This window comes from Ranitomeya variabilis, chromosome 4 (genome assembly GCF_051348905.1).
Source record: "Ranitomeya variabilis isolate aRanVar5 chromosome 4, aRanVar5.hap1, whole genome shotgun sequence".
NCBI classification, from domain to species: Eukaryota; Metazoa; Chordata; class Amphibia; order Anura; family Dendrobatidae; genus Ranitomeya; species Ranitomeya variabilis.
This window is the reverse complement of record NC_135235.1, coordinates 63,305,824-63,328,011: the sequence shown is the minus strand read 5'-3', so window position 1 is coordinate 63,328,011 and position 22,188 is coordinate 63,305,824. Positions and strand designations below refer to the sequence as shown.

Here is a 22,188-nt window from a genome sequence, read left to right as displayed (position 1 = left end):
ACCTAAATAGGCTGAGAAAAGAGCACATACACCCATGTCTGTCTTACCCATATATGTTGGTGCCAGTGTCAGTCCAGCAGCCCCGACGCGCGTTTCGCGTGGGCTTCCTCGGGTGGCAATCATGCAGCTAAGCTCTGATTGATGCTGTCCCTGGTTTGGGCAGCATCAATTGATTGACAGGTTCAGTTAAAAAAGATCTATGTATAATATGTGATGATTGAAATGATATGAAAATTCAAAGATGAATAAAAATGAAAAAAAAAAGGCTTTGTCTTATTTCCAACACAACAATTGCAAAAGGAAATAACAGAACTAGGATAGGACAACAATGTACAACAATGTTTTGTAATGATATACCCATAGATAAAACGTAATTATCAGCAGAAATTCAGCTGATGCAATGTGAAAAAAGGATGTCTGAAAGAGGCCTAATGTGTACACAGTAGTTTTTAAAGGGGTTGCCCCCTTTTAGAAATCTTACTGCTATAACCTGCTGTAGCTATAAAAAAAAAACACACTGAGTGTTACTCATCTTCCCTGAGTCCAGTGCTTTATCTCCAGTGTTACTCAACTTCCCTGAGTCCAGTGCTTTATCTCCAGTGCTACATAATTCTCTATTGTTCATCTGCAGCACCAATGTGGCATCAAGAGCACTGCAGCCAATCACTGAGCTCAGTTGCTCTGCCCATGTAGACAACCCCTTTTAAGATCACTCAGGGCTAGAGTACAGCATCTGATTCTTCCTCTAATGATACCATTACATCCGTGGCTTGGGTTGTTGATCTGCAGATGAAGGTTGCGATAAGTGCATTCTGGTGTTATAGGGGTACAACATTTTTTTTTTCTAAGCCTATATAAACACAAAACCAAGTGCAGACACATTTCCTGAAACAAAGTCACACACGTTAGGAGTTATCGGCGTATCTGTTCTAAATCTACTGCAGGTAAAATTATGGATTTTAAAGAACTACTTTTGGGGGTCTGGTTAATTTTTCATATAAAAACCAGGAGATTTCCTGTTTTACAACTTTCAAGGAGAGAAAAGAAGGATTTGAACATATATGCCGGGGAAGAGGGCGATGCAGACAGGTTTCCCCCTAATAAATTATTTAAGTGCTTGCTAAGATGGGTCATTTCCTGCTGTGCAAAACTATTTTAAATATAAAATAAACCTTTTTTTATTAAGTCATGTGGAAAGCGTTATAACAGTTATCTCAACTGCACCACAAACAATGCAAATTAATGAAACAGTTTTATTTTTTTTTTCATCCTATGTAATCATAAAATACACAGGGCTGAAATATGACCCGAGAAACAAGTTCTACCTAATGACTACACAAGCAGGAGCTGGATGCTCTACACGAAGGGAACTGGAAAATGCGTCACTGAACGCAAGTGGATGGAAACGACATGAAAGAAAACAGACTATTATGATGAGTGTGACTTTAATCTCTGCTGAACTTAAAGGGGTTATCCAGTGAAAACAAGATATTTCCTATCCACAAGATAGTCAATAACTTATTGATCAGTGATGGTCCAACTGCTGGGACCTGCACCAATCAGCAAAACCAGCAAGTTGTACGTTCAATCACTCCATTCACTCCCTATAGAGCTGCCGAGTATTGCACTTAGCTTTTTCCAGAAGCCACATAGAGAATGAATAAAGCGGTGTACAGGCGTCCAGTACTCTGCGCCATTTTGGAAAGAGGATAAGTTTAATGCTGGGGATATAAATTCCTGGATCTGCCAATCAGCATGGCTCCATATGGTGGGACACCCACCTATCAGGAAATTATCATCCAACTAGTTTTCACTGGATACGCCCTTTAAGGATATGTGCCCACGTTGCGCTTTTTAAGTGTTTTCTGCTGCGGAAACACTTAAAAACACTTACATAACGCATCCCATTATTTTTAATGGCATTCCACAATTGTTGTGCCCATGTTGCGTTTTTTTTCGCAGCAGAAACGCATTGCGGAAAAAAGCGCAGTGTGTTCATTCATTTTGTGCAAAAATCGGCGATTTTGCCACTATAGAATTGTATTAGGACGCATGGAAAAAAAACGCATGAAAACCAGGATAAAAATGTGACAAATACACGATAAAAACGCAAAATAAAAACCTACAAAACCGCAAGCAGATTTCCTGGCAAGGGAGTCCTATTTTGATGAGGAAAATTCTGCATACATTCTGCAATGTGGGCACATAGCCTGAATGTGACTATACATTTTTCATGCACAGGAGCCATACCTGGCACCCACCATTGTGCTGCCTCCTTCTGTCTCATCAGTGCCCCATTTGTTTCTTAGAATCGGGCTACCATCTAGTCTTATAACACATCGGGTATTCTAGAATATGTATGTAGTTTATTTATTTTAGATTTTAGAATAATACATTGGATTCGGCCGGCTGCGACCAATTAGCGAAGCGTGGTTCAAATCCCGCGCCAATTCGCGGCCGGACTGCGCCTGTCGCTGATTGTTCGCGGCCGGCCATGTAGTATATAACAGCCCACGTAGTAAATTGCACAGCCACGTAGTATATTGCACAGCCACGTAGTATATTGCACAGCCACGTAGTATATAGCACAGCCACGTAGTATATAGCACAGCCCACGGAGTGTATAACAGCCCACATAGCATATAACAGCCACGTAGTTTATAACAGCTCACGTAGTATATAACAGCCCATGCACGCAGCATATAACACAGCCCACGCAGTGTATAACACAGCCCACGCAGTGTATAACACAGCCCACGCAGTGTATAACACAGCCCACGCAGTGTATAACACAGCCCACGCAGTGTATAACACAGCCCACGTAGTGTATAACACAGCCCACGTAGTGTATTGCACAGCCCACGTAGTGTATTGCACAGCCCACGTAGGGTATTGCACAGCCCACGTAGGGTATTGCACAGCCCACGTAGCGTATTGCACAGCCCACGTAGCGTATTGCACAGCCCACGTAGCGTATTGCACAGCCCACGCAGCACATTGCACAGCCCACGCAGCACATTGCACAGCCCACGCAGCACATTGCACAGCCCACGCAGCACACTGCACAGCCCACGCAGCACATTGCACAGCCCACGCAGCACATTGCACAGCCCACGCAGCACATTGCACAGCCCACGCAGCACATTGCACAGCCCACGCAGCACATTGCACAGCCCACGCAGCACATTGCACAGCCCACGCAGCACATTGCACAGCCCACGCAGCACATTGCACAGCCCATGCAGCACATTGCACAGCCCACGCAGCACATTGCAAAGCCCACGCAGCACATAGCACAGCCCACGCAGCACATTGCACAGCCCACGTAGTACATTGCACAGCCCACGTAGTATATTGCACAGCCCACGCAGTATATTGCACAGCCCACACAGTATATAGCAATGTGGGCATCACATCCCTGTTGGCCCCGGATCCAGGCGAAGCGGTTACCGACGCTCCTCGCACGCTCCGGTCCCAAGAGTGCACTGCGGTCTCGCGAGATGATGACGTAGCGGTCTCGCGAGATCGCTACGTCATCATCTCGCGAGACCGCAATGCATGGAGAGGTCACCGGAGCGTCGCGAGGAGCGGGAAGGGCCGGTTCTGGATCCGAGGGGTCGACGGATGGTGTGTAAATAACAATTTTTTATTTTTTTTATTATTTTTAACATTAGATCTTTTAACTATTGATGCCGCATAGGCAGCATCAATAGTAAAAAGTTGGTAACACAGGGTTAATAGCAGCGGTAACGGAGTGCGTTACCCACAGCATAACACGGTCCGTTACCGCTGCCATTAACCCTGTGTGAGCGCTTTACTGGAGGGGATTTTGGAGCGGGCACTGACTGCGGGAAGGAAGGAGCGGCCATTTTGCCGCCGGACTGTGCCTGTCGCTGATTGGTCGTGGCCGTTTTGCAGCGACCAATCAGCGACTTGGATTTCCATGACAGACAGAGGCCGCGACCAATGAATATCCGTGACAGACAGAAAGACGGAAGTGACCCTTAGACAATTATATAGTAGATGGCAGTCGCACTGGCACAGAAGTATTGTGGAAAGTGTGGACCAGTCCTCCCCACCTTTCCTACGTAGTGGGATGGAAAAGTACCAATGACATTATTGGCAGTGATCCCGCCAAATACATAATAGGTAATAATCCCACTAATGACATTATTGACAGTGATCCCACCAATGATAGTAGTGCAAGTGATCCCACCAATGACATTATAGGCAGTGATCTCACCAATGACATTATAGGCAGCGATCCCACCAATGACATTATAGGCAGTAATCCCACCAATGACATTACAGGCAGCGATCCCACCAATGACATTATAGGCAGCGATCCCACCAATGACATTATAGGCAGCGATCCCACCAATGACATTACAGCAGTGATCCCTACCACCCTACCAATGACATTATTGGCAGTGATCCCATGGCACAGGAAGCGAGGGGACAAATGGTTCATGCCAGTGAGACAGGCATCTTCAATAGGATACCAATAGGGCACCAAACAGAAGGAGGCAGCAACAGCACAACCAAAGTCACCTTGTATGGTGACAATACCTGAAAAAAATGTACTGTATAGTCACATTTTATTTTAGGAGTAGAGAGTTGTTTAAAGAGGTCTTGCAAAGGAGGCCATGGACAACAACAAAAATGATGCTGATGGATTTGATGCCTAAAAAGAAAGGAAAAATTCTGATGACAGAGAAGCTGGCATCAGGAGTACAAGTTGAAAACTAATCAGCAATATTTGGTTACAACAACGCAGAGGGTATATACACCTTTGAGGGCATTTTTTTCCCCTTAAATACATGTATATTTGTTTAGAAATCATTGTTTTACAGTTGGGTTTCAATATAAATGATGAACCATTTGGCTTCTTCAGCCTCTATGTATCATTGTACATATTAAACTGCAGAATTAGGTAACAGTAAGTCCCTCAGTGCGTTACCTCCAAATACAGGGTTTATAACTCTTCTGTCATCTTCTGAGCTACTCTAAACTGATTTACAACCACATCAAAGTTCGGCCGACTTTACTGACCATACTGTGCAATAATCCAATAAAAACTTTTACAACCAAGTACCATAAAAAAACAACACTGTGCTTTCTACAAACAATGCGGTAAAGTGTGTGTGTGTGTGTGTGTGTGTGTGTGTGTGTGTGTGTGTGTGTGTGTGTGTGTGTGTGTGTGTGTGTGTGTGTGTGTGTGTGTAGAACGCAGAAAGCTGTTTTCACGTAGAAATCTGGGTTTCCCTAACCTCTTTGGAAACATCCTTGGGTTTTAGCTGAACTTTGGAGGCTGGGAATGAGCAGTTGTGCTCGATAATTCACTGCTGCTGAAATAAGCAGTTGGAAAAGTGCTAGTTTGTGGTCATCAGTTTTCAACTGTGTACTTTGTAATAATATATCTTATACAAGGAGCCCATCCACTTGGAAGAAACGGTAGGGTCAGAGATGCAAAATCAGGCAAAATAAAACAAGGTATGATTCAGAAGGAGAATAGAAGTCATCTGGTGAAGGAATGTGATAAACTTCTGCTGTTCAGTTACTTTTGTTTCTTTATTGACAGATGCCTTTAATATGAAGAAGCCTGAACAGTATAAGGGTAAACTCACACTAGGCGTTTTTCAACGTTTTATCTTGCAGCGTTTTTGGCATGCTACAATTGTCTCTTGTGCATGCTGATAAAGTTTAGTATTGAAAAAAAAGTCCTATTCCATAAAATCAGGTTTTGGCACAAAAAACGCTGCAAAACCTGATACCTGCATTTTTGGTGGGTTTTTTTCACCACCCATTCAAGTCAATGGGTGAAAACGCTGGAAAAAAACGCTGAAAGATGTGACATGCTCTATGTCCAAAAACCATGCAAAGTACAAAATACTGATGACAAAAAAGTAATAAGGTGTGCGCATGAGATTTGTGAAATCTCATAGGCTTTGCGGAGACTAGCGTGTCCACAAGAGAAATTGACATGATGTGGTCTTGATAGACAAGCCGCATGTCAGTGTCCGTGGGTGATCCGCAGGCGACTATGCCTATGACAATTTCTAGAAATCCCATGCACTATGCGGTCACAGCTGGCCGCTGCGGGTTTGGCAATGCATAAATACACAGCGTCAAACATGCAGCAGTTCCTGATCGTGGGCACGCAGATGTACTCACCGCAATCATAGCTTCTTATTTGTCACGTCTCATTATTTCCATATAGGCTGAATAGGACACAAGAGGACAGCTGCACAGAGGCCTTCTCCAAGGACAAATACTGGCCTCGAAGGGAATCTGTCAGAAGGATCAACCCTCCTATGCAGTCAATATGGACATGTAGGTTATAAGAAGTTGAATAAAATGATATATCGTATCACAGATATCAAGTTCTTTTCACAGAGAAATCCACCTTTTTCTTATATGTAAATCAGCTGTTAAGATTTATGAGCGAGACATAGATCTCCCCGAGAAAAGGGGGCATTGTTAGTGTGAGACATGAAGATCAGGAAAGCAGACTGTCAGTCATTACATGTCTCACCCCGGTAATGCCTCCTTTCATTTCACATAATCTCCAGAAGCAGATTCTCAGGGAGATCTGTGTCTGGCCCAGAGATTATAACAACTCATTTATACATAAGAAAAAAGTGGATTTCTTTGTAAAAAAGATATCAGATCACAAATACCAAATAATTATTTTATTCAGCTTCCTATAACCAGCATGTCCATATAGACGGATTATGAGGGTTGATCCTGCTGATATATATATATATATATATATATATAGATAATATATATATATATATATATATATATATATATATATATATATATATATATATATATATATATATATATATACACTTTATTACAGGGATTCTCGCCAGTGGAGGATATGAGCAAGGTCCCCTAGATGCTACCATCACACTGCTGTACTTACAAATATGTCACTACCAAACCAAAGGAGTTTACTAGATTACTAGATTAATTACATTTACTAGTTCAATTATATCTGCAGTATTTGCTTATCCATGGCTTTGCCTTCTAAAAGGGCACTGTTTTGAGGGCGGCACCTACAAACCTTCATGACATCTAACCAGACTGTGCTTTACATTGACCTCAGGCATTAGGATATGCCACCACTTCATGTACTGTGGTGGTCCAACTTCTGGGACCCTCACTGATTCAAACATGTAGCTGCAGGTTTCCTGGGACAGTAATTGGCTAGCGTGATGCTGTGCAGGGAAAATGGTGAAGGGGGAGCAACACTAGATTAGTACTTTATCCACCACACTCCCAAAGGATAGACCCCGCTGATCATAAAGTACACCGAGTACATTGCTCCTTCCTTAGGGCTTATTCAGAAGTCAGTCGGCTTTCAGAAGAATTATGTGAGTTTCAAAAAGAAAATTTGGACGATTTTCATCCAATTTTCATCCGTGTGTCTGTTTTTCACTTCCATGTGACGTCTGTGTACGATCCATTTTCATACATCTACATTTACAAATGGACATGATCAAATTCAGTTTCCTAGGTTAACGCCTTAGTGACAGGGCCAAATTTTTTAAAATCTGACCAGTGTCACTTTATGTAGTAAAATCTCTGGAACGCTGGAACATATCCCAGTGATTTTGAGAGTGTTTTTTTTTGTGGCACACTATACGTTATCATAATAGTAAATTTAGGTTGATTTTTTTTTTTTTATAAATAAACACAAAACATATCTGAAATTTGACAAAAATTGAAAAAAAAAAAATAGCAACTTTCAAACTTTGAATGATTATCCCTTTAATCCAGTTAGTCATACCACACAAAAAAACAATAAATAATATTTTCCTCATGCCATAAAATTAACTGATGAAGAAAAAAAATCAAAACTTTTAATTTGTAAGTAACTAAAGTTGTACTTAAAAAAAAAAACAAAAAATAAAAAAAATCTAAAGACGTCAGGTAAAAAAAATATTCATATTTGGATCACTTGATATAGAATGACCCTATACCATTTTAAAAATAACATCCCCTGACATACTGATAACTGTTGTCAGGTAGTTTATTAACCCTTCAGGTGCTTTTCAGGAATTAATACAAAGTGGCATAATAGGAATGAAAAAGTGAATTTTTACCACCTAAATGTCCTAAATAAGTTTATCAAACAATTATGCTTCTTGGTAAGTCATACTACATTATGCATTGATCATATCAATCTGCTTCTTATTTGTTTTTACTTCTGCTTTCTCACAACTCGCCCGCCCTTTAACACATTCTGGGTACTCTCTCTATATCCACCCCTCCCTTCTCCCCTCTCCCATGTATAACTCTGAGGCTCTACAGACATTTCTTACCCACTCCAAACCAGCCACTACCTCCAAGCAGCACTCAAAACATTCATACAAATCATCCCACCACCTGCTCTGTTTTTTCTCCTTTTACTAGTTGCAGGCGACATCTCCCCTAACCCTGGCCCTCCCTCCACCAGCATACATTACTCTCCTCCAGCCGCATATAGAAACCCTGCTAATCTTATTAACATTCAGTGCATGCCTTCTCCTATCGCTTTCCACTGTGCTCTCTGGTATGCACGGTCTGTTTGTAACAAACTAACTTACCTTCACGATCTTTTCCTCTCTAATTCCCTTAACCTTCTGGCTATTACAGAAACCTGGATCCAGCACTCAGACACCACCACCGCTGCCGCTCTCTCGTTTGGTGGGCTAAAATTTTCACATACCACCAGTCCTGAAAACAGACAGGGTGGGGTGTTGGTTTGCTCCTTTCATCACAATGTGCTTTCCAGGTCATCCCCCCGGTTCCCTCACTTACATTTCCTTCCTTTGAAGTCCACGCCGTCAGACTCTTTAAGCCCTTCTCCTTGCGGGTGGCAGTTGTTTATCGCCCTCCAGGCTCCTCCCGCCTGTTTCTAGACCACTTTGCCACCTGGCTTACTCACTTTCTATCCTGTGACATCCCCACCCTCATCATGGGAGACTTTAACATCCCCATCAATGATCCCCTCTCCCAATCTGCCTCTCATCTTCTTTCTCTAAATTCTTCATTCGGCCTCTCACACTTTACTAATTCTCCTACGCATGAGGACGGGAATAATCTGGACCTGGTTTTCTCCCGTCCCGGATAGCTGCACGACTTTACTAACTCCCCTCTCCCGCTCTCAGACCACAACCTTCTTTCCTTCTCTGTCAAGAATTGCCTCCTCACTCGGGACACCCCCAATTACCACACTTATCGGAATACACGTTCCATTAATACCCAGCAGCTTATGGATAATCTCCACACATCTTTAGCCCCCATCTTCTCCCTCTCCTGTCCAGAATTAGCATTGTCACACTTCAATAATACTCTGAAGAATGCCCTAGATGAAACAGCACCTTATACACGCAGAAAGACCCGACACAGACAACGGCAGCCCTGGCACACTATGCAAACACGCTTTCTTCAGCGTTGCTCAAGGTGTGCAGAGCGGCAGTGGAGAAAATCTCTCTTAGCAGAAGACTTCATCCACTATAAGTTCATGCTCAAAACCTATAACTCTGCCCTTTATCTGGCCAAACAATCCTACTTCACCACCCTCATCACCTCACTATCCAACAACCCAAAATGACTCCCTCCTGAAACCTAAAGTACAGGCCCCCATCACCAACCTCAGCGGTGAGGATCTGGCCCCTTACTTCTTAGAAAAAAATCAACCACATCCATCAGGATATCTCAGCCCAATCTCCTCAGTGCCTGGATCCCCTTCCCTGCCGCACCTCAAGCTCACTAGACATCTTTGAGCCTGTTTCAGAAGATGAAGTTTCCAAGCTCCTCGCTTCTGCTCGGCCTACAACCTGCAACAGTGACCCCATTCCTTCACATCTCCTGCAGTCTCTCTCACAAGTGGTCACCACTCACCTGACTAAAATATTTACCCTCTCTCTTTCTTCAGGTATCTTTCCCTCCTCATTTAAACATGCCATCATAACCCCTTTACTTAAAAAGCCATCCCTGGACGAGAACTGCACTGCTAACTACAGACCTGTCTCTAACCTTTCCTTCATCTCTAAACTCCTGGAACGCTTGGTCCACTCCCGTCTAATCCGCTATCTCTCGGATAACTCTCTTCTCGACCCCTTATAATCTGGTTTCCGCTCTTCACACTCCACTGAAACTGCCCTCACTAAAGTCTCTAATGATCTAATAACAGCTAAATCCAAAGGTCCTTGCTCTCTGCTGATTCTCCTGGATCTCTCTGCCGCATTTGACACTGTGGATCACCAGCTCCTCCTCACTATGCTCCGCTCCATAGGCCTCAAGGTCACAGCCCTCTCCTGGTTCTCCTCCTACCTGTCTGACCGCTCCTTCACTGTATCCTTTGCCGGCTCCTCTTCCTCTCCTCGTCCCCTTACTATCGGGGTTCCGCAGGGCTCAGTCCTAGGCCCCCTACTCTTCTCTCTATACACGGCCCCTATTGGACAAACAATCAGCAGATTTAGGTTCCAGTATCATCTCTATGCTGATGACACCCAATTATACACTTCTTCCCCTGTCATCACCCCTACCCTAATTCAAAATACCAAGGATTGTCTGTCTGCTGTCTATAACATCATGTCAGTATTATTGAAATCCACCGCACTCCCTGTGTGGAATATCTTAGAAACAAAAGGATTTTTTGAAACTTGCTAATTTATTCAAGTGAAAAACAGAAATCAATCAAATGTGACAGATCAAATAGTAGGCACTTATTAAACAATCGTACAAGCGACTCAATGTGATGACGTTTCGACCCTCCCGGGTCTTATTCTAAAGTCGAACTGTGAATACAAAACAGTATATACAAAATCTTTAGTTACATAATATACAGAAATTACAAGACATATACAAAACAATATATACAGTATAAAGAGTATGTTTAGACTTATAATATTATACCCCAATAGACTACGTTGTGAGGCTAAGTTATAGCATGAGGTCTGTCAAACGGGAGTCAGTCACGTGACATTGTGTCTACGAGTGCTTCTGTAGTAAAAAGTATAGTTGTTACCTAAATCCAGGATTTACGAGTGACTCTTATGGTAAAGAGGATGTTGTCCCTGTAGTGTCAAGGGGCTGGGGAGAATGATAGTAACGTTAGCAGCCTGTGATGGATAGGCAGTTACATAGAGGCCCAACATACGTCCAAAAGTAATAGTGATTTACCAGGTACAGTGTCACGTGACTGTTTTGTATTCAAAGTGCGACTTTAGAATAAGACCCGGGAGGGTCGAAACGTCATCACATTGAGTCGCTTCTACGATTGTTTAATAAGTGCCTACTATTTGATCTGTCACATTTGATTGATTTCTGTTTTTCACTTGAATAAATTAGCAAGTTTCAAAAAATCCTTTTGTTTCTAAGATATTCCACACAGGGAGTGCGGTGGATTTCAATAATACTGATACTAGACCTTACGGTCTGTCTCACCAGCACCCCGATCTAAATTTAGAGTGCAGGCCAAATTATATATATTTATAACATCATGTCTTCCCTCTATCTGAAACTAAATCTCTCCAAAACGGAACTTCTTGTGTTTCTCCCTTCTACTAACCTCACTCTTCCCAACATCGAAATTACCCTGGAGGGTTCAACCATAACTCCCAAGCAGCATGCCCGCTGTCTTGGGGTCATATTTAACACCGAACTTTCCTTTACTCCCTATATCCGATCACTCACTCGCTCTTGTCACCTGCATCTTAAAAACATCTCCAGAATCCGACCTTTTCTTACCTTTGAAACGGCTAAGACTTACTGTCGCTCTTATTCATTCTCGTCTGAACTACTGCAGCTCTCTTCTGATCGGTCTCCCTCTTACCAAACTTTCTCCTCTCCAATCCATCTTGAATGCAGCAGCCAGAGTCATATTTCTGCCCAACCGCTTCACCGATGCCTCCATCTTGTGCCAGTCATTACACTGGCTACCCATTCACTACAGGGTCCAGTATAAACTCATCTCTCTCACCCATAAAGCCCTCCAGAGTTCTGCACCGCCTTATATCTCCTCTCTCATCTCTGTCTATCGCCCTACACGTGCCCTCCGTTCTACAAATGAAGTAAGGCTAACATCCCCCGTAATCCGAACCTCGTACCTCCGTCTCCAAGACTTCTCTCGTGCTGCGCCAGCTCTCTGGAATGCACTTCCCCAGACGATCAGACTGATACCTAGCCCCGACCTTTTCAAGCGCGCTTTAAAAACCCATCTCTTCAAACAAGCCTACCACATCAACTACTCAGTAAACTAACTTTGCCCTGTTCCCTCCTTCCAAATATTATTCTAAATCTGCACCCTACTATTCATCTGTCTCCACACCTTCCATGCACATGATAACTGCACTTGATACTTGACTATTGCACTTAAACACACGGGCTGAGGACTGGATCATGCAGCTTTATATGAAAATCCCTATTTATAATTGCCAGACCTGAAATAACAAGCACTTTTCACCTATTGTGTCCCCCCCATCTCCTTGTAGATTGTAAGCTTGCGAGCAAGGACCTCACTCCTAATGTCACTGTTTAAATTGTCTTAGGCTACTTTCACACTAGCGTCGTGCACTGCACGTTGCTATGCGTCGTTCTGGAGAAAAAACGCATCCTGCAAAAGTGCTTGCAGGATGCGTTTTTTCTCCATAGACGTGTATTAGCGACGCATTGCCACACGTCGCAACCGTCGTGCGACGGTTGCGTCGTGTTGCATCGGACCGTCGGCACAAAAAAGTTACATGTAACTTTTTTTGTGCGTCGTGAGTGTCTTTTCCGACCGCGCATGCACGGCCGGAACTCCGCCCCCACCTCTCCGCACCTCACAATTGGGCAGCGGATGCGATGTAAAACACCATCCGCTGCCCCCGTTGTGCGGCGCTTTCAACGCTAGCGTCGATGCGCTGCAACGTCGCATAGCGACGTGCAATGCACGACGCTAGTGTGAAAGTAGCCTTAACTTGTATTGAATTTGTCTGTACATGTCCCCACTTAATTGCTGCGGAATATGTTGGCGCTACATAAATAAAAATTATTATTATTATTATTATTAAAATGTCGCTGACTTTTGAACAGGCCGCTGTAGCCGGCAGACTCTAAGGCTATGTGCACACGTCAGGATTTCTAGCAGAAATTTTCCTGACAAAAACCGGACATTTCTGCCAGAAATCCGCATGGAGTTGTTTTCGCGATTTTCATGCGTTATTGACGCGTTTTTTTCCAAATGCATAGAATTGCGGGAAAAACGCGGAAAATCCGCAAAATTAATGAACATGCTGGTTTTTTTTACCGCGATGCGTTTTTTTTGCGGAAAAAAACGCACCATGTGCACAAAACATGCAGAATGCATCCTAAATGATAGGATGCATAATGTATGCGTTTTTAATGAGTTTTTATAGCGTTTTTATCGCGAAAAAACCTGAACGTGTGCACATAGCCTAAGGCCTCTATTTGGCCGTGAACTGCCATGACAAACATCAAGACCACACAATCATGATCTCAGGGTGCCAATGGGGATAAAGAGGGAAAAGCCACCCTCTGTTAACCATTTATATGATATAGTCATTATTGACAGCAGCATCTAAGGGGGTTAAACAGATGGACGGTGCAGACACTGATCGTGGCTGATGCAGCAAGTTGTCAGCTATAGTGTACAGTCACCTGTATGGGGATGCTATTCTCTTATATTGCAGGTCAGTAAAAAGACGTATTGGTGGTCATTAAGGGGCTAATAACAGAAATGAATCCGTAAAAATCAGATGCCACATGGATGTTCTTTTTTCACTCACCCATACACTTGAATGGATGAGTCTCGGCCGATACACGAATAAAAATAGTGCATAGTTCATCTGAATGTGTCAATGTGATGTCCAATCAAAAATCAGACACCACCCGTCCGATTTATACGCTCGTCTGCATGAGCCCTTAGGCCGGCGTCACACTGGCGAGTTTTACGGACGTAAGAGCGCAGAAACTACGTCCGTAAAACTCGCATAACACACGGCACAATTATTCTCAATGGGGCTGCTCCTATCAGCCGTATATTAAGGTTCAGTATTACGGTATACGGCTTTCTACGGCCGTACAAAATCGCAGCATGCTGCGTTTGTCAGCGTATTGCGCAAAAAAAATCGCCAATGAAAGTCTATGGGGGCGAGAAAAATACGGATTCCACACGGACCAGCAGTGTGACTTGCGAGAAATACGCAGCGGTGTTAGTGAAAAGTCGGTAATTCAATTGCCGGCTTTTCATTTCTCCTTCACAAACCCGACATGATATGAGACATGGTTTACATACAGTAAACCATCTCATATCCCTTTTTTTTTGCATATTCCACACTACTAATGTTAGTAGTGTGTATGTGCAAAATTTCAGCGCTGTAGCTAAAATAAAGGGTTAAATGGCGGAAAAAATTGGCGTGGGCTCCCGCGCAATTTTCTCCGCCAGAGTGGTAAAGCCAGTGACTGAGGGCAGATATTAATAGCCAGGAGAGGGTCCATGGTTATTGGCCCCCCCGTGGCTAAAAACATCTGCCCCCAGCCACCCCAGAAAAGGCACATCTGGAAGATGCGCCTATTCTGGCACTTGGCCACTCTCTTCCCACTCCCTGTAGCGGTGGGATATGGGGTAATGAAGGGTTAATGCCACCTTGCTATTGTAAGGTGACATTAAGCCAGATTAATAATGGAGAGGCGTCAATTATGACACCTATCCATTATTAATCCATTTGTCTGAAAGGGTTAAAAAACACACACACACATGATTTAAAAGTATTTTAATGAAATAAAGACAGCGGTTGTTTTAATAATTTATTGCTCTCTCAATCCATTTCCAGGCCCTCGCTTGGCAAAATAATAAACGCACAAGATACATACCCTCAGCTGAACCGTCACGTCCCACGAAGTAATCCATCTGAAGGGGTTAAAATATTTTACAGGCAGGAGCCCTGCTAATGCAGCTGTGTGCTCGTACTTGTAATTCTCCGGAGAATTAAGGAAATGTAGGTCATTGACCTACATTTCCTTCAGTCGCGGTGATGCGCCCCCTGGTGGATGTCCTCATATGACCTGGAGTGTGGGAAAAAGTTCCCAGGCTGCAGTTCATGAGAACATCCAGCAGGGGCGCATCACCGCGACTCAATGTAAGTACAGATCCAGCTTTCCTTTCAGCACCCGGGGATTACAGGCACGAGCGAGTGGTTTATCGCAGCTCGTGCCTGTAATATTAGTTAACCCCTTCAGATGGATTACCTCGTTGGACGTGATAGGACATCAGAAGGTATGTATCTTGTGCGTTTATTATTTTGCCCAGCGAGGGCCTGGAAATGGATTGAGAGAGCAATAAATTATTAAAACAACCGCTGTGTTTATTTCATTAAAATACTTTTAAATCATGTGTGTGTGTGTGTGTTTTATTAACCCTTTCATACAATTGGATTAATAATGGATAGGTGTCATAATTGACGCCTCTCCATTATTAATCTGGCTTAATGTCACCTTACAATAGCAAGGTGGAATTAACCCTTCATTACCCCATATCCCACCGCTACAGGGAGTGGGAAGAGAGTGGCCAAGTGCCAGAATAGGCGCATCTTCCAGATGTGCCTTTTCTGGGGTGGCTGGGGGCAGATGTTTTTAGCCACGGGGGGGCCAATAACCATGGACCCTCTCCTGGCTATTAATATCTGCCCTCAGTCACTGGCTTTACCATTCTGGCGGAGAAAATTGCGCGGGAGCCCACGCCAATTTTATCCGCCACTTAACCCTTTATTTTAGCAGCTACAGCGCTGAAATTTTGCACATACACACTACTAACATTAGTAGTGTGGAATATGCAAAAAAAAGGGGATATGAGATGGTTTACTATATGTAAACCATGTCTCATATCCTGTCGGGTTTGTGCAGGAGAAATGAAAAGCCGGCAATTGAATTACCGGCTTTTCACAGATATCGCGCTGAATGAAATCTAAATACAGAATATATATATATGTGTCTCAATGACATATATATACTGTATATATGTTTTCCCGAACATTTGAGCACATAAATCCATTAGATGTCGGTTTTGCAAGCCTGCGCGAAAATCTCGCAGTACGGATGCCATACGGATTACATACGGAGGATGCCATGCGCAAAATACGCTGACACACCCTGACTACGGATCACTATTTTGGGAACATTTCTCCGTATTACGGCCGTATTACGGCCGTAAAATACGGACCGTATTGTCTTACGCCGAGTGTGACGCCGGCCTTAGGCTGCTGTCACACTAGCAGTATTTGGTCAGTATTTTACATCAGTATTTGTAGCCAAAACCAGGAGTGGAACAATTAGAGGAAAAGTATAACATAAACATATGCACCACTTCTGGATTTATCACCCACCCATGGTTTTGGCTTACAATTACATCAGGTATGTGTGTGTGTGTGTGTGTGTGTGTGTGTGTGTATATATATATATGTATCAGTATACTGCTAGTGTGACGACGGCCTTAGTCTGCTATCTGGTTTCCCCACGGACAGCACATGGACAAATTATATTCCGGGATTTTTGAAATTCCCAATTTCTTTTGACCAATGATCCTACTCTCTGCTCTTTATTCTCCCCAAATGCACTCATTCAACGAAAGGATCGATGAAGAAGTGGCCAGCATGCATGTGTTGTTCATTTGTTACGGATTGCTTTCTATGAGACACCTGGGAAATCTCCATACTTTTTTGTATGCGAAAAATGAAGGAAAACTTGAGCAAAAAAAAACAAAAAACAGATACATGTAAAAAAACCCAGATCAAATAGAGAGGAGAAAAACTTACTTTTTGAGGACGCAAAATGAACAAGTGTTATTAGAGATTGAGGCAGAACTAATGTAATTCCTCTTGTTGACCCCTGTATATTGAAATGATTACCGAAAATATTAATTAGCAATTTAGACTTCTTCATGAAGTTCATGCGTCTCACACCAGGAGACCACCAGCCGGGGACTATTTCCAGTGCAGAATACTCTTTGTACAGTAACAATGTTATCATGCACACAGCACTAAAAGATCGACTCGATGGTTCAGAGACTCCATCAGCTCACATATATGATCACCATCTTGTGACCTGCCATCAAACAATGAGGCATTTTCAGCAGTGTCCTAAATGGCTTGTGTACTCCCTCTCCACCCTCACGTTTCTATAACTTGTTGAAAGAAAATCTTAGAAGCTCGGAGCAGACAATTCTGTAAGAAGTCATTAGTGACATCGCCAGGAATAGATCTCACAATGTATTACAGCTTTATCGCACTCCCTATGTTGTGGCTTTATCTCACGTATCACTATGACATATACTTATACAGAGGATACTGCGTGCACCGAGAGCAGTGACATTTCTGTAACGTATACCCATGAGCCTGTGACGAGGTCCCCAATAATAGTTCTGTAAAGCTATGTTCACACACGGCAGATGTGTGGCAGAATTTCCATCTGAAAATGAAGGTAACAAGTCCGCAGTGGAAATTCACCTACAGTTCGGATTGTAAATCTGCACCGTGTCAATTCATGCTGCAGATTTTCACGGCAAATATATATATATATATATATATATATATATATATATGTGGACAGGGCCCTAGAGGTCAGCAAAAAAAAAACCATGCACCTCCATAGTCCAGCACAGGATGCCAGCATTCAAGTTCCAGTTGAAGACGTTCGCTGTGCCCTGGTGTGGCGGTCATGGAGAACCAGAGAGGGCACTGGACCTGGGTAATGCAAGTCTTTTTGCTCAGCTCTACAGGGCCCTTCAGCTCCCCTGATCCATTCATTATACTGGGGTCATCTTATGTTGCAGAAGGCTTTTGGACCAACAGCCACCAGGTCCTGGATGCCACTGCTACTGCTGCACTCCGTGTAGCTACTCCCCTAGTGAGCGTGTAAATGGAGCTGTTCAGTGCTACGTTCCTCCAGTAATGGATGACAGTCCTCAGATGATGCATGCACCATTTAAAAGCATCACGTCAGGTCTCCTATGCTCTCCATATGGGGGAAGCCCTGAGATCATGGACTCCTCATAATTCCTGGTTATTTTCATGTAAAAACCTGTTTAACTGCAACCAAGACTCACATAAAAGGCCATAATCCCTGCTTCTCCCACCCACATAGTGATTGAAGGCTCATTGTCTATGAGTTCATACAGAGGGAGCAGCGTCAGTCACTGAGTGTGCCTTCCTTCTTGACAACCCCTTTAATGGGGCATCAAAATTATTTTCAATTTTGCTTCACAAAAAAAAAGCAATAGAAACCAACTACACATCACACACAGCGCAAAGTTGTCTTCTTTTTAATTCAAAAGGGTATTTTGGTAAAAAGGAGCCATGATCTTTCCACAGAACGCTGAGAACCCCCCACATTTCTAGAATGGGGAGTTAAACATCCCTCATTTAAATACAGAAGTGGTCAAGTTACTGGAAAGCTGGAGATGGCTGAGCTCAAATAAAGAGCTTGTCTGGCCTTAGGCGTTGCGGATTTGGCTGCGAATTCGCAGCTGTTTTCCAGCTGTTTTCCAAATCCGCTGTGCCCATGCTGCGGAAAAATACTGCGCGGAAACGCTGCGTTGCATTTTCCGCTGCATGTCAATTCTTTGTGTGGATTCCGCAGCGGTTTACACCTGCTCCTCAATAGGAATCCGCATGCGTCAAACAGCAGGCGAAATCCGCACAAAAACCGCAGGAATTCGGCGGTAAATCTGCAGGTAAAACGCAGTGCACATAGCCTCAGGGTACAAGTCTACAGTAACTAGTTGGCTGCAGACTTATGAATCCTCACAGCGCGCACACTGCTCATAGTTATGGCTCGCTTACACGAGCTTATACATCTGAAAAGAGCTCACCGAGGTTTTATAGGATAACATTTGGGCCAACGTTATACTATGGGGCAGTGCAGGTCTGTGATTTTGTTCTCATGCCGATTCGTAATGAGAAAATAAAAATACTAGCATTCTGCGAGTGGTTTCGCAAGTCAGATCATGTGCACCCATTTAAGTCTATGGGTGCATGTAAAATATCAGACATCCGAGTGCAGTCAGATTTACACAGACAATGGACAAGATGGAGAAATTAAGTCCTCCATCTCCTTACCTGTGCTACAATTTTCTCACGAGCTGACACTCTGCTCAAACTCAGATCAGAGCTTGAGAAAAGTGTCAGTAGCATAATGGAGCCAATTTTCTCATGTCACAGAACATATGCTCGTGAGACCCCGGCCTTAGAACTCTCTCATGCCAGCACCGGAAGCGTCGGGAGAGTGACGGCAAGTATACACACGATCACGTGCCGACTAGACGTGCACAGCATCGCTCAATACAAGTGACCTGAGCACATGATCGCCCTCCTGGCACATCATATACTTGTGGTCACACGATCGCCCTCCTGGCACATCATGTACTTGTGGTCACACGATCGCCCTCCTGGCACATCATATACTTATGGTCACACGATCGCCCTCCTGGCACATCATATATTTGTGGTCACACGATCGCCCTCCTGGCACATCATCTACTTGTGGTCACACGATCGCCCTCCTGGCACATCATCTACTTGTGGTCACACGATCGCCCTCCTGGCACATCATCTACTTGTGGTCACACGATCGCCCTCCTGGCACATCATCTACTTGTGGTCACACGATCGCCCTCCTGGCACATCATATACTTGTGGTCACACGATCGCCCTCCTGGCACATCATATACTTGTGGTCACACGATCGCCCTCCTGGCACATCATATACTTGTGGTCACACGATCGCCCTCCTGGCACATCATATACTTATGGTCACACGATCGCCCTCCTGGCACATCATATACTTGTGGTCACACGATCGCCCTCCTGGCACATCATATACTTGTGGTCACACGATCGCCCTCCTGGCACATCATATACTTGTGGTCACACGATCGCCCTCCTGGCACATCATATACTTGTGGTCACACGATCGCCCTCCTGGCACATCATATACTTGTGGTCACATTATCGCCCTCCTGGCACATCCTCACTTCACATAGTGCACGAGGATGGAAGACAAGCACCTAAACCTACATAGATATAGGTGCCGGTTCCCCAATTGCGGAATATGTTGGCGTTATTATTATTATTATTATTATTATTATATACTAATACTTCTACATGCAAAAAAAACACGATACCAAGTTCACTACCATATTCACAGAAGCTATTGTCAGATAGTAAAATACAAGCACTTTCACAATTTTCTGCTTATTAAAATTTGCAGCCATTCTTGAGAGATTAACACTTTTCTTTTGTATACACCTCGTTGCCTAGGAGACCGACCTCCGGGGATTATTAAGTAACAGTGTGACGCAGCGATCCCCATCAGCTTCCAAACAAGCGCTTACAAGCTCAATAGATAGGAGCACGGCACACTTTCTTCTGTCTAGCAGCGGTGGTCGGTTTCCAAGGCAGCGAGCTGTAAACAAAAGAAAAAGTGTTAATATTTCAAGAGCGGCTGCAAAATTCAATAAGCAGAAAATTGCTTATATCAACACATACTATCTGACCGTACCCAGACAGGTAAATGAGAAGAACCGTTAAATCTATCTCAAATATGCCTGGTGACGGTACAAGGCTGTCGGTATAGGGGGGGGGGTGTAATGGTTGGCACCTGACATTACACTGGGGTAATATTTTCTTCCTACCTATAGATCCTCTCACACTGTGAAACATACAAGGATACAGACTTTCATGTGCGTTCTGCAATGTACACAGGTAAAACTTACACTCCAGGTTCCATCTGATATTACAAGCTCTATTAATCTCTGCCCTTGTCAGTCAGGCATTGCTGGGACTTGTAGTTTTATAATAAGTAAAGTGACGCGTTACGCAAACACCTACGAGAATAACAGCACATACGCACATTTCTTTCGTAACCCGCGGCACTGGTACGCCCTAGCAACAACGTAGTTTACGTAAAGCTTTCCCCAGAGACTAGGCCGCAGCCTGAGAGCAGAGTAAACTCACACGTCTGCGCCCTGCAGCACGAAGCCGGAGTTCAGGCAGCGCCGGGCTATCCTCCTCCACACCGCGTCCCTGCCGGTGAAGTGACGGAGCTTCCTGCACACCTGCCCGAGCCGCCCCAGGGCCCTGCCGTCCAGGTAGGAGAGGACGAGCAGGAGGATCTCCTCAGGTAGCTGCAGGAAGTGTGCTCCCATGTCAGAGGGGGCCTGGCGCTCAGGATGCGGAGGTGCTTCGGTCTCCGCACAGTCTTCTCTCCCATGGTTGTGGTCGGGTCACAAGTAGCTGGCACCGGGAGCCATGTCAGTGTCTGACCGCGTCACGTGACGGACATCGGCGGCTCCAGTGCCCATACAGCGGTGAGATGCAACTGCCAATCAGCGTCCAGCTTTCATTCTGTTATTGCAGGTTGTGCGATGATATACGTGATCTGATTGGTTTCTAGGGCAAATGTGATTCCCACTTAAAGGAAAAAAAAGTTCATAGCAACCAAATACAAAACAAAGTATAAAATGTGGCTGCTGCTTTTTCTCCGCATTATTATTCTATTGCTAGTACCGTATAGTAATTTTCTTATGGTCCTGAGTAAGAGCTACGTGTTTTTTTTACTGTGTTTTGCAGGTTTTGTGTGGGCACTTCGGTTGAAATCCCCTCTGGGGACAGGAGCTGACATGAGTGACTCGGCGTCAGCAATTGGCGATGTATCGCTGATCGCAGCAGTTTAACCCATTAATTGCTACTGTCAATTATGGCAGCAGCATTTAAGAGGTTATAAATGGGGGAAGGTGTCCGTCCCGATGTCCATTGGCCTCCCCGCAACACGACTGTGGGGTGCCGGCGGCATCGTCATGGTGAAAGGCTGGAGAAATTGGGGGAGTGATCCAGGCGCTGCCAAAGATGGTCAGAAATCGCACATGTCACAATAAATAATGTCACACAACGCGTTTCGGATTTGGGGCAACTCCTTCCATAGGGTGAACCGACTCCGAAAAGCGTTGTATGAATAAATCTTTTATCATGAAGCATGTAAGATCTCCAACCATCCTTAGCAGTGCCCTGGTCACACCGCCAGTTTCTTCACGCCGCCATTGTCTTCACACTGCCATTGTCTTCACACTGCCATTGTCTTCACACCGCCAGTTTCTTCACACCGCCAATGTCTTCACACCGCCAATGTCTTCAC

General features: G+C 44.1%; 1 protein-coding gene across 2 annotated transcripts in view; it reads right to left on the bottom strand.

Annotated features, from left to right (window-relative positions):
• The window catches only part of FBXW4 (F-box and WD repeat domain containing 4), a 206,249-nt gene extending 184,760 nt beyond the window's left edge, over positions 1 to 21,489 (bottom strand). Inside the window, exon 1 of one of the 2 annotated variants that reach the window (XM_077258611.1) lies at positions 21,012 to 21,489. In XM_077258611.1, the coding sequence (XP_077114726.1) occupies positions 21,012 to 21,202 (191 nt within the window). In that variant the 5' untranslated portion in view covers positions 21,203 to 21,489. The remainder of the gene's footprint in view (positions 1 to 21,011) is intronic. The other variant, XM_077258610.1, reaches the window with a different exon arrangement.
• Between the last annotated feature and the right edge of the window lie 699 nt (positions 21,490 to 22,188).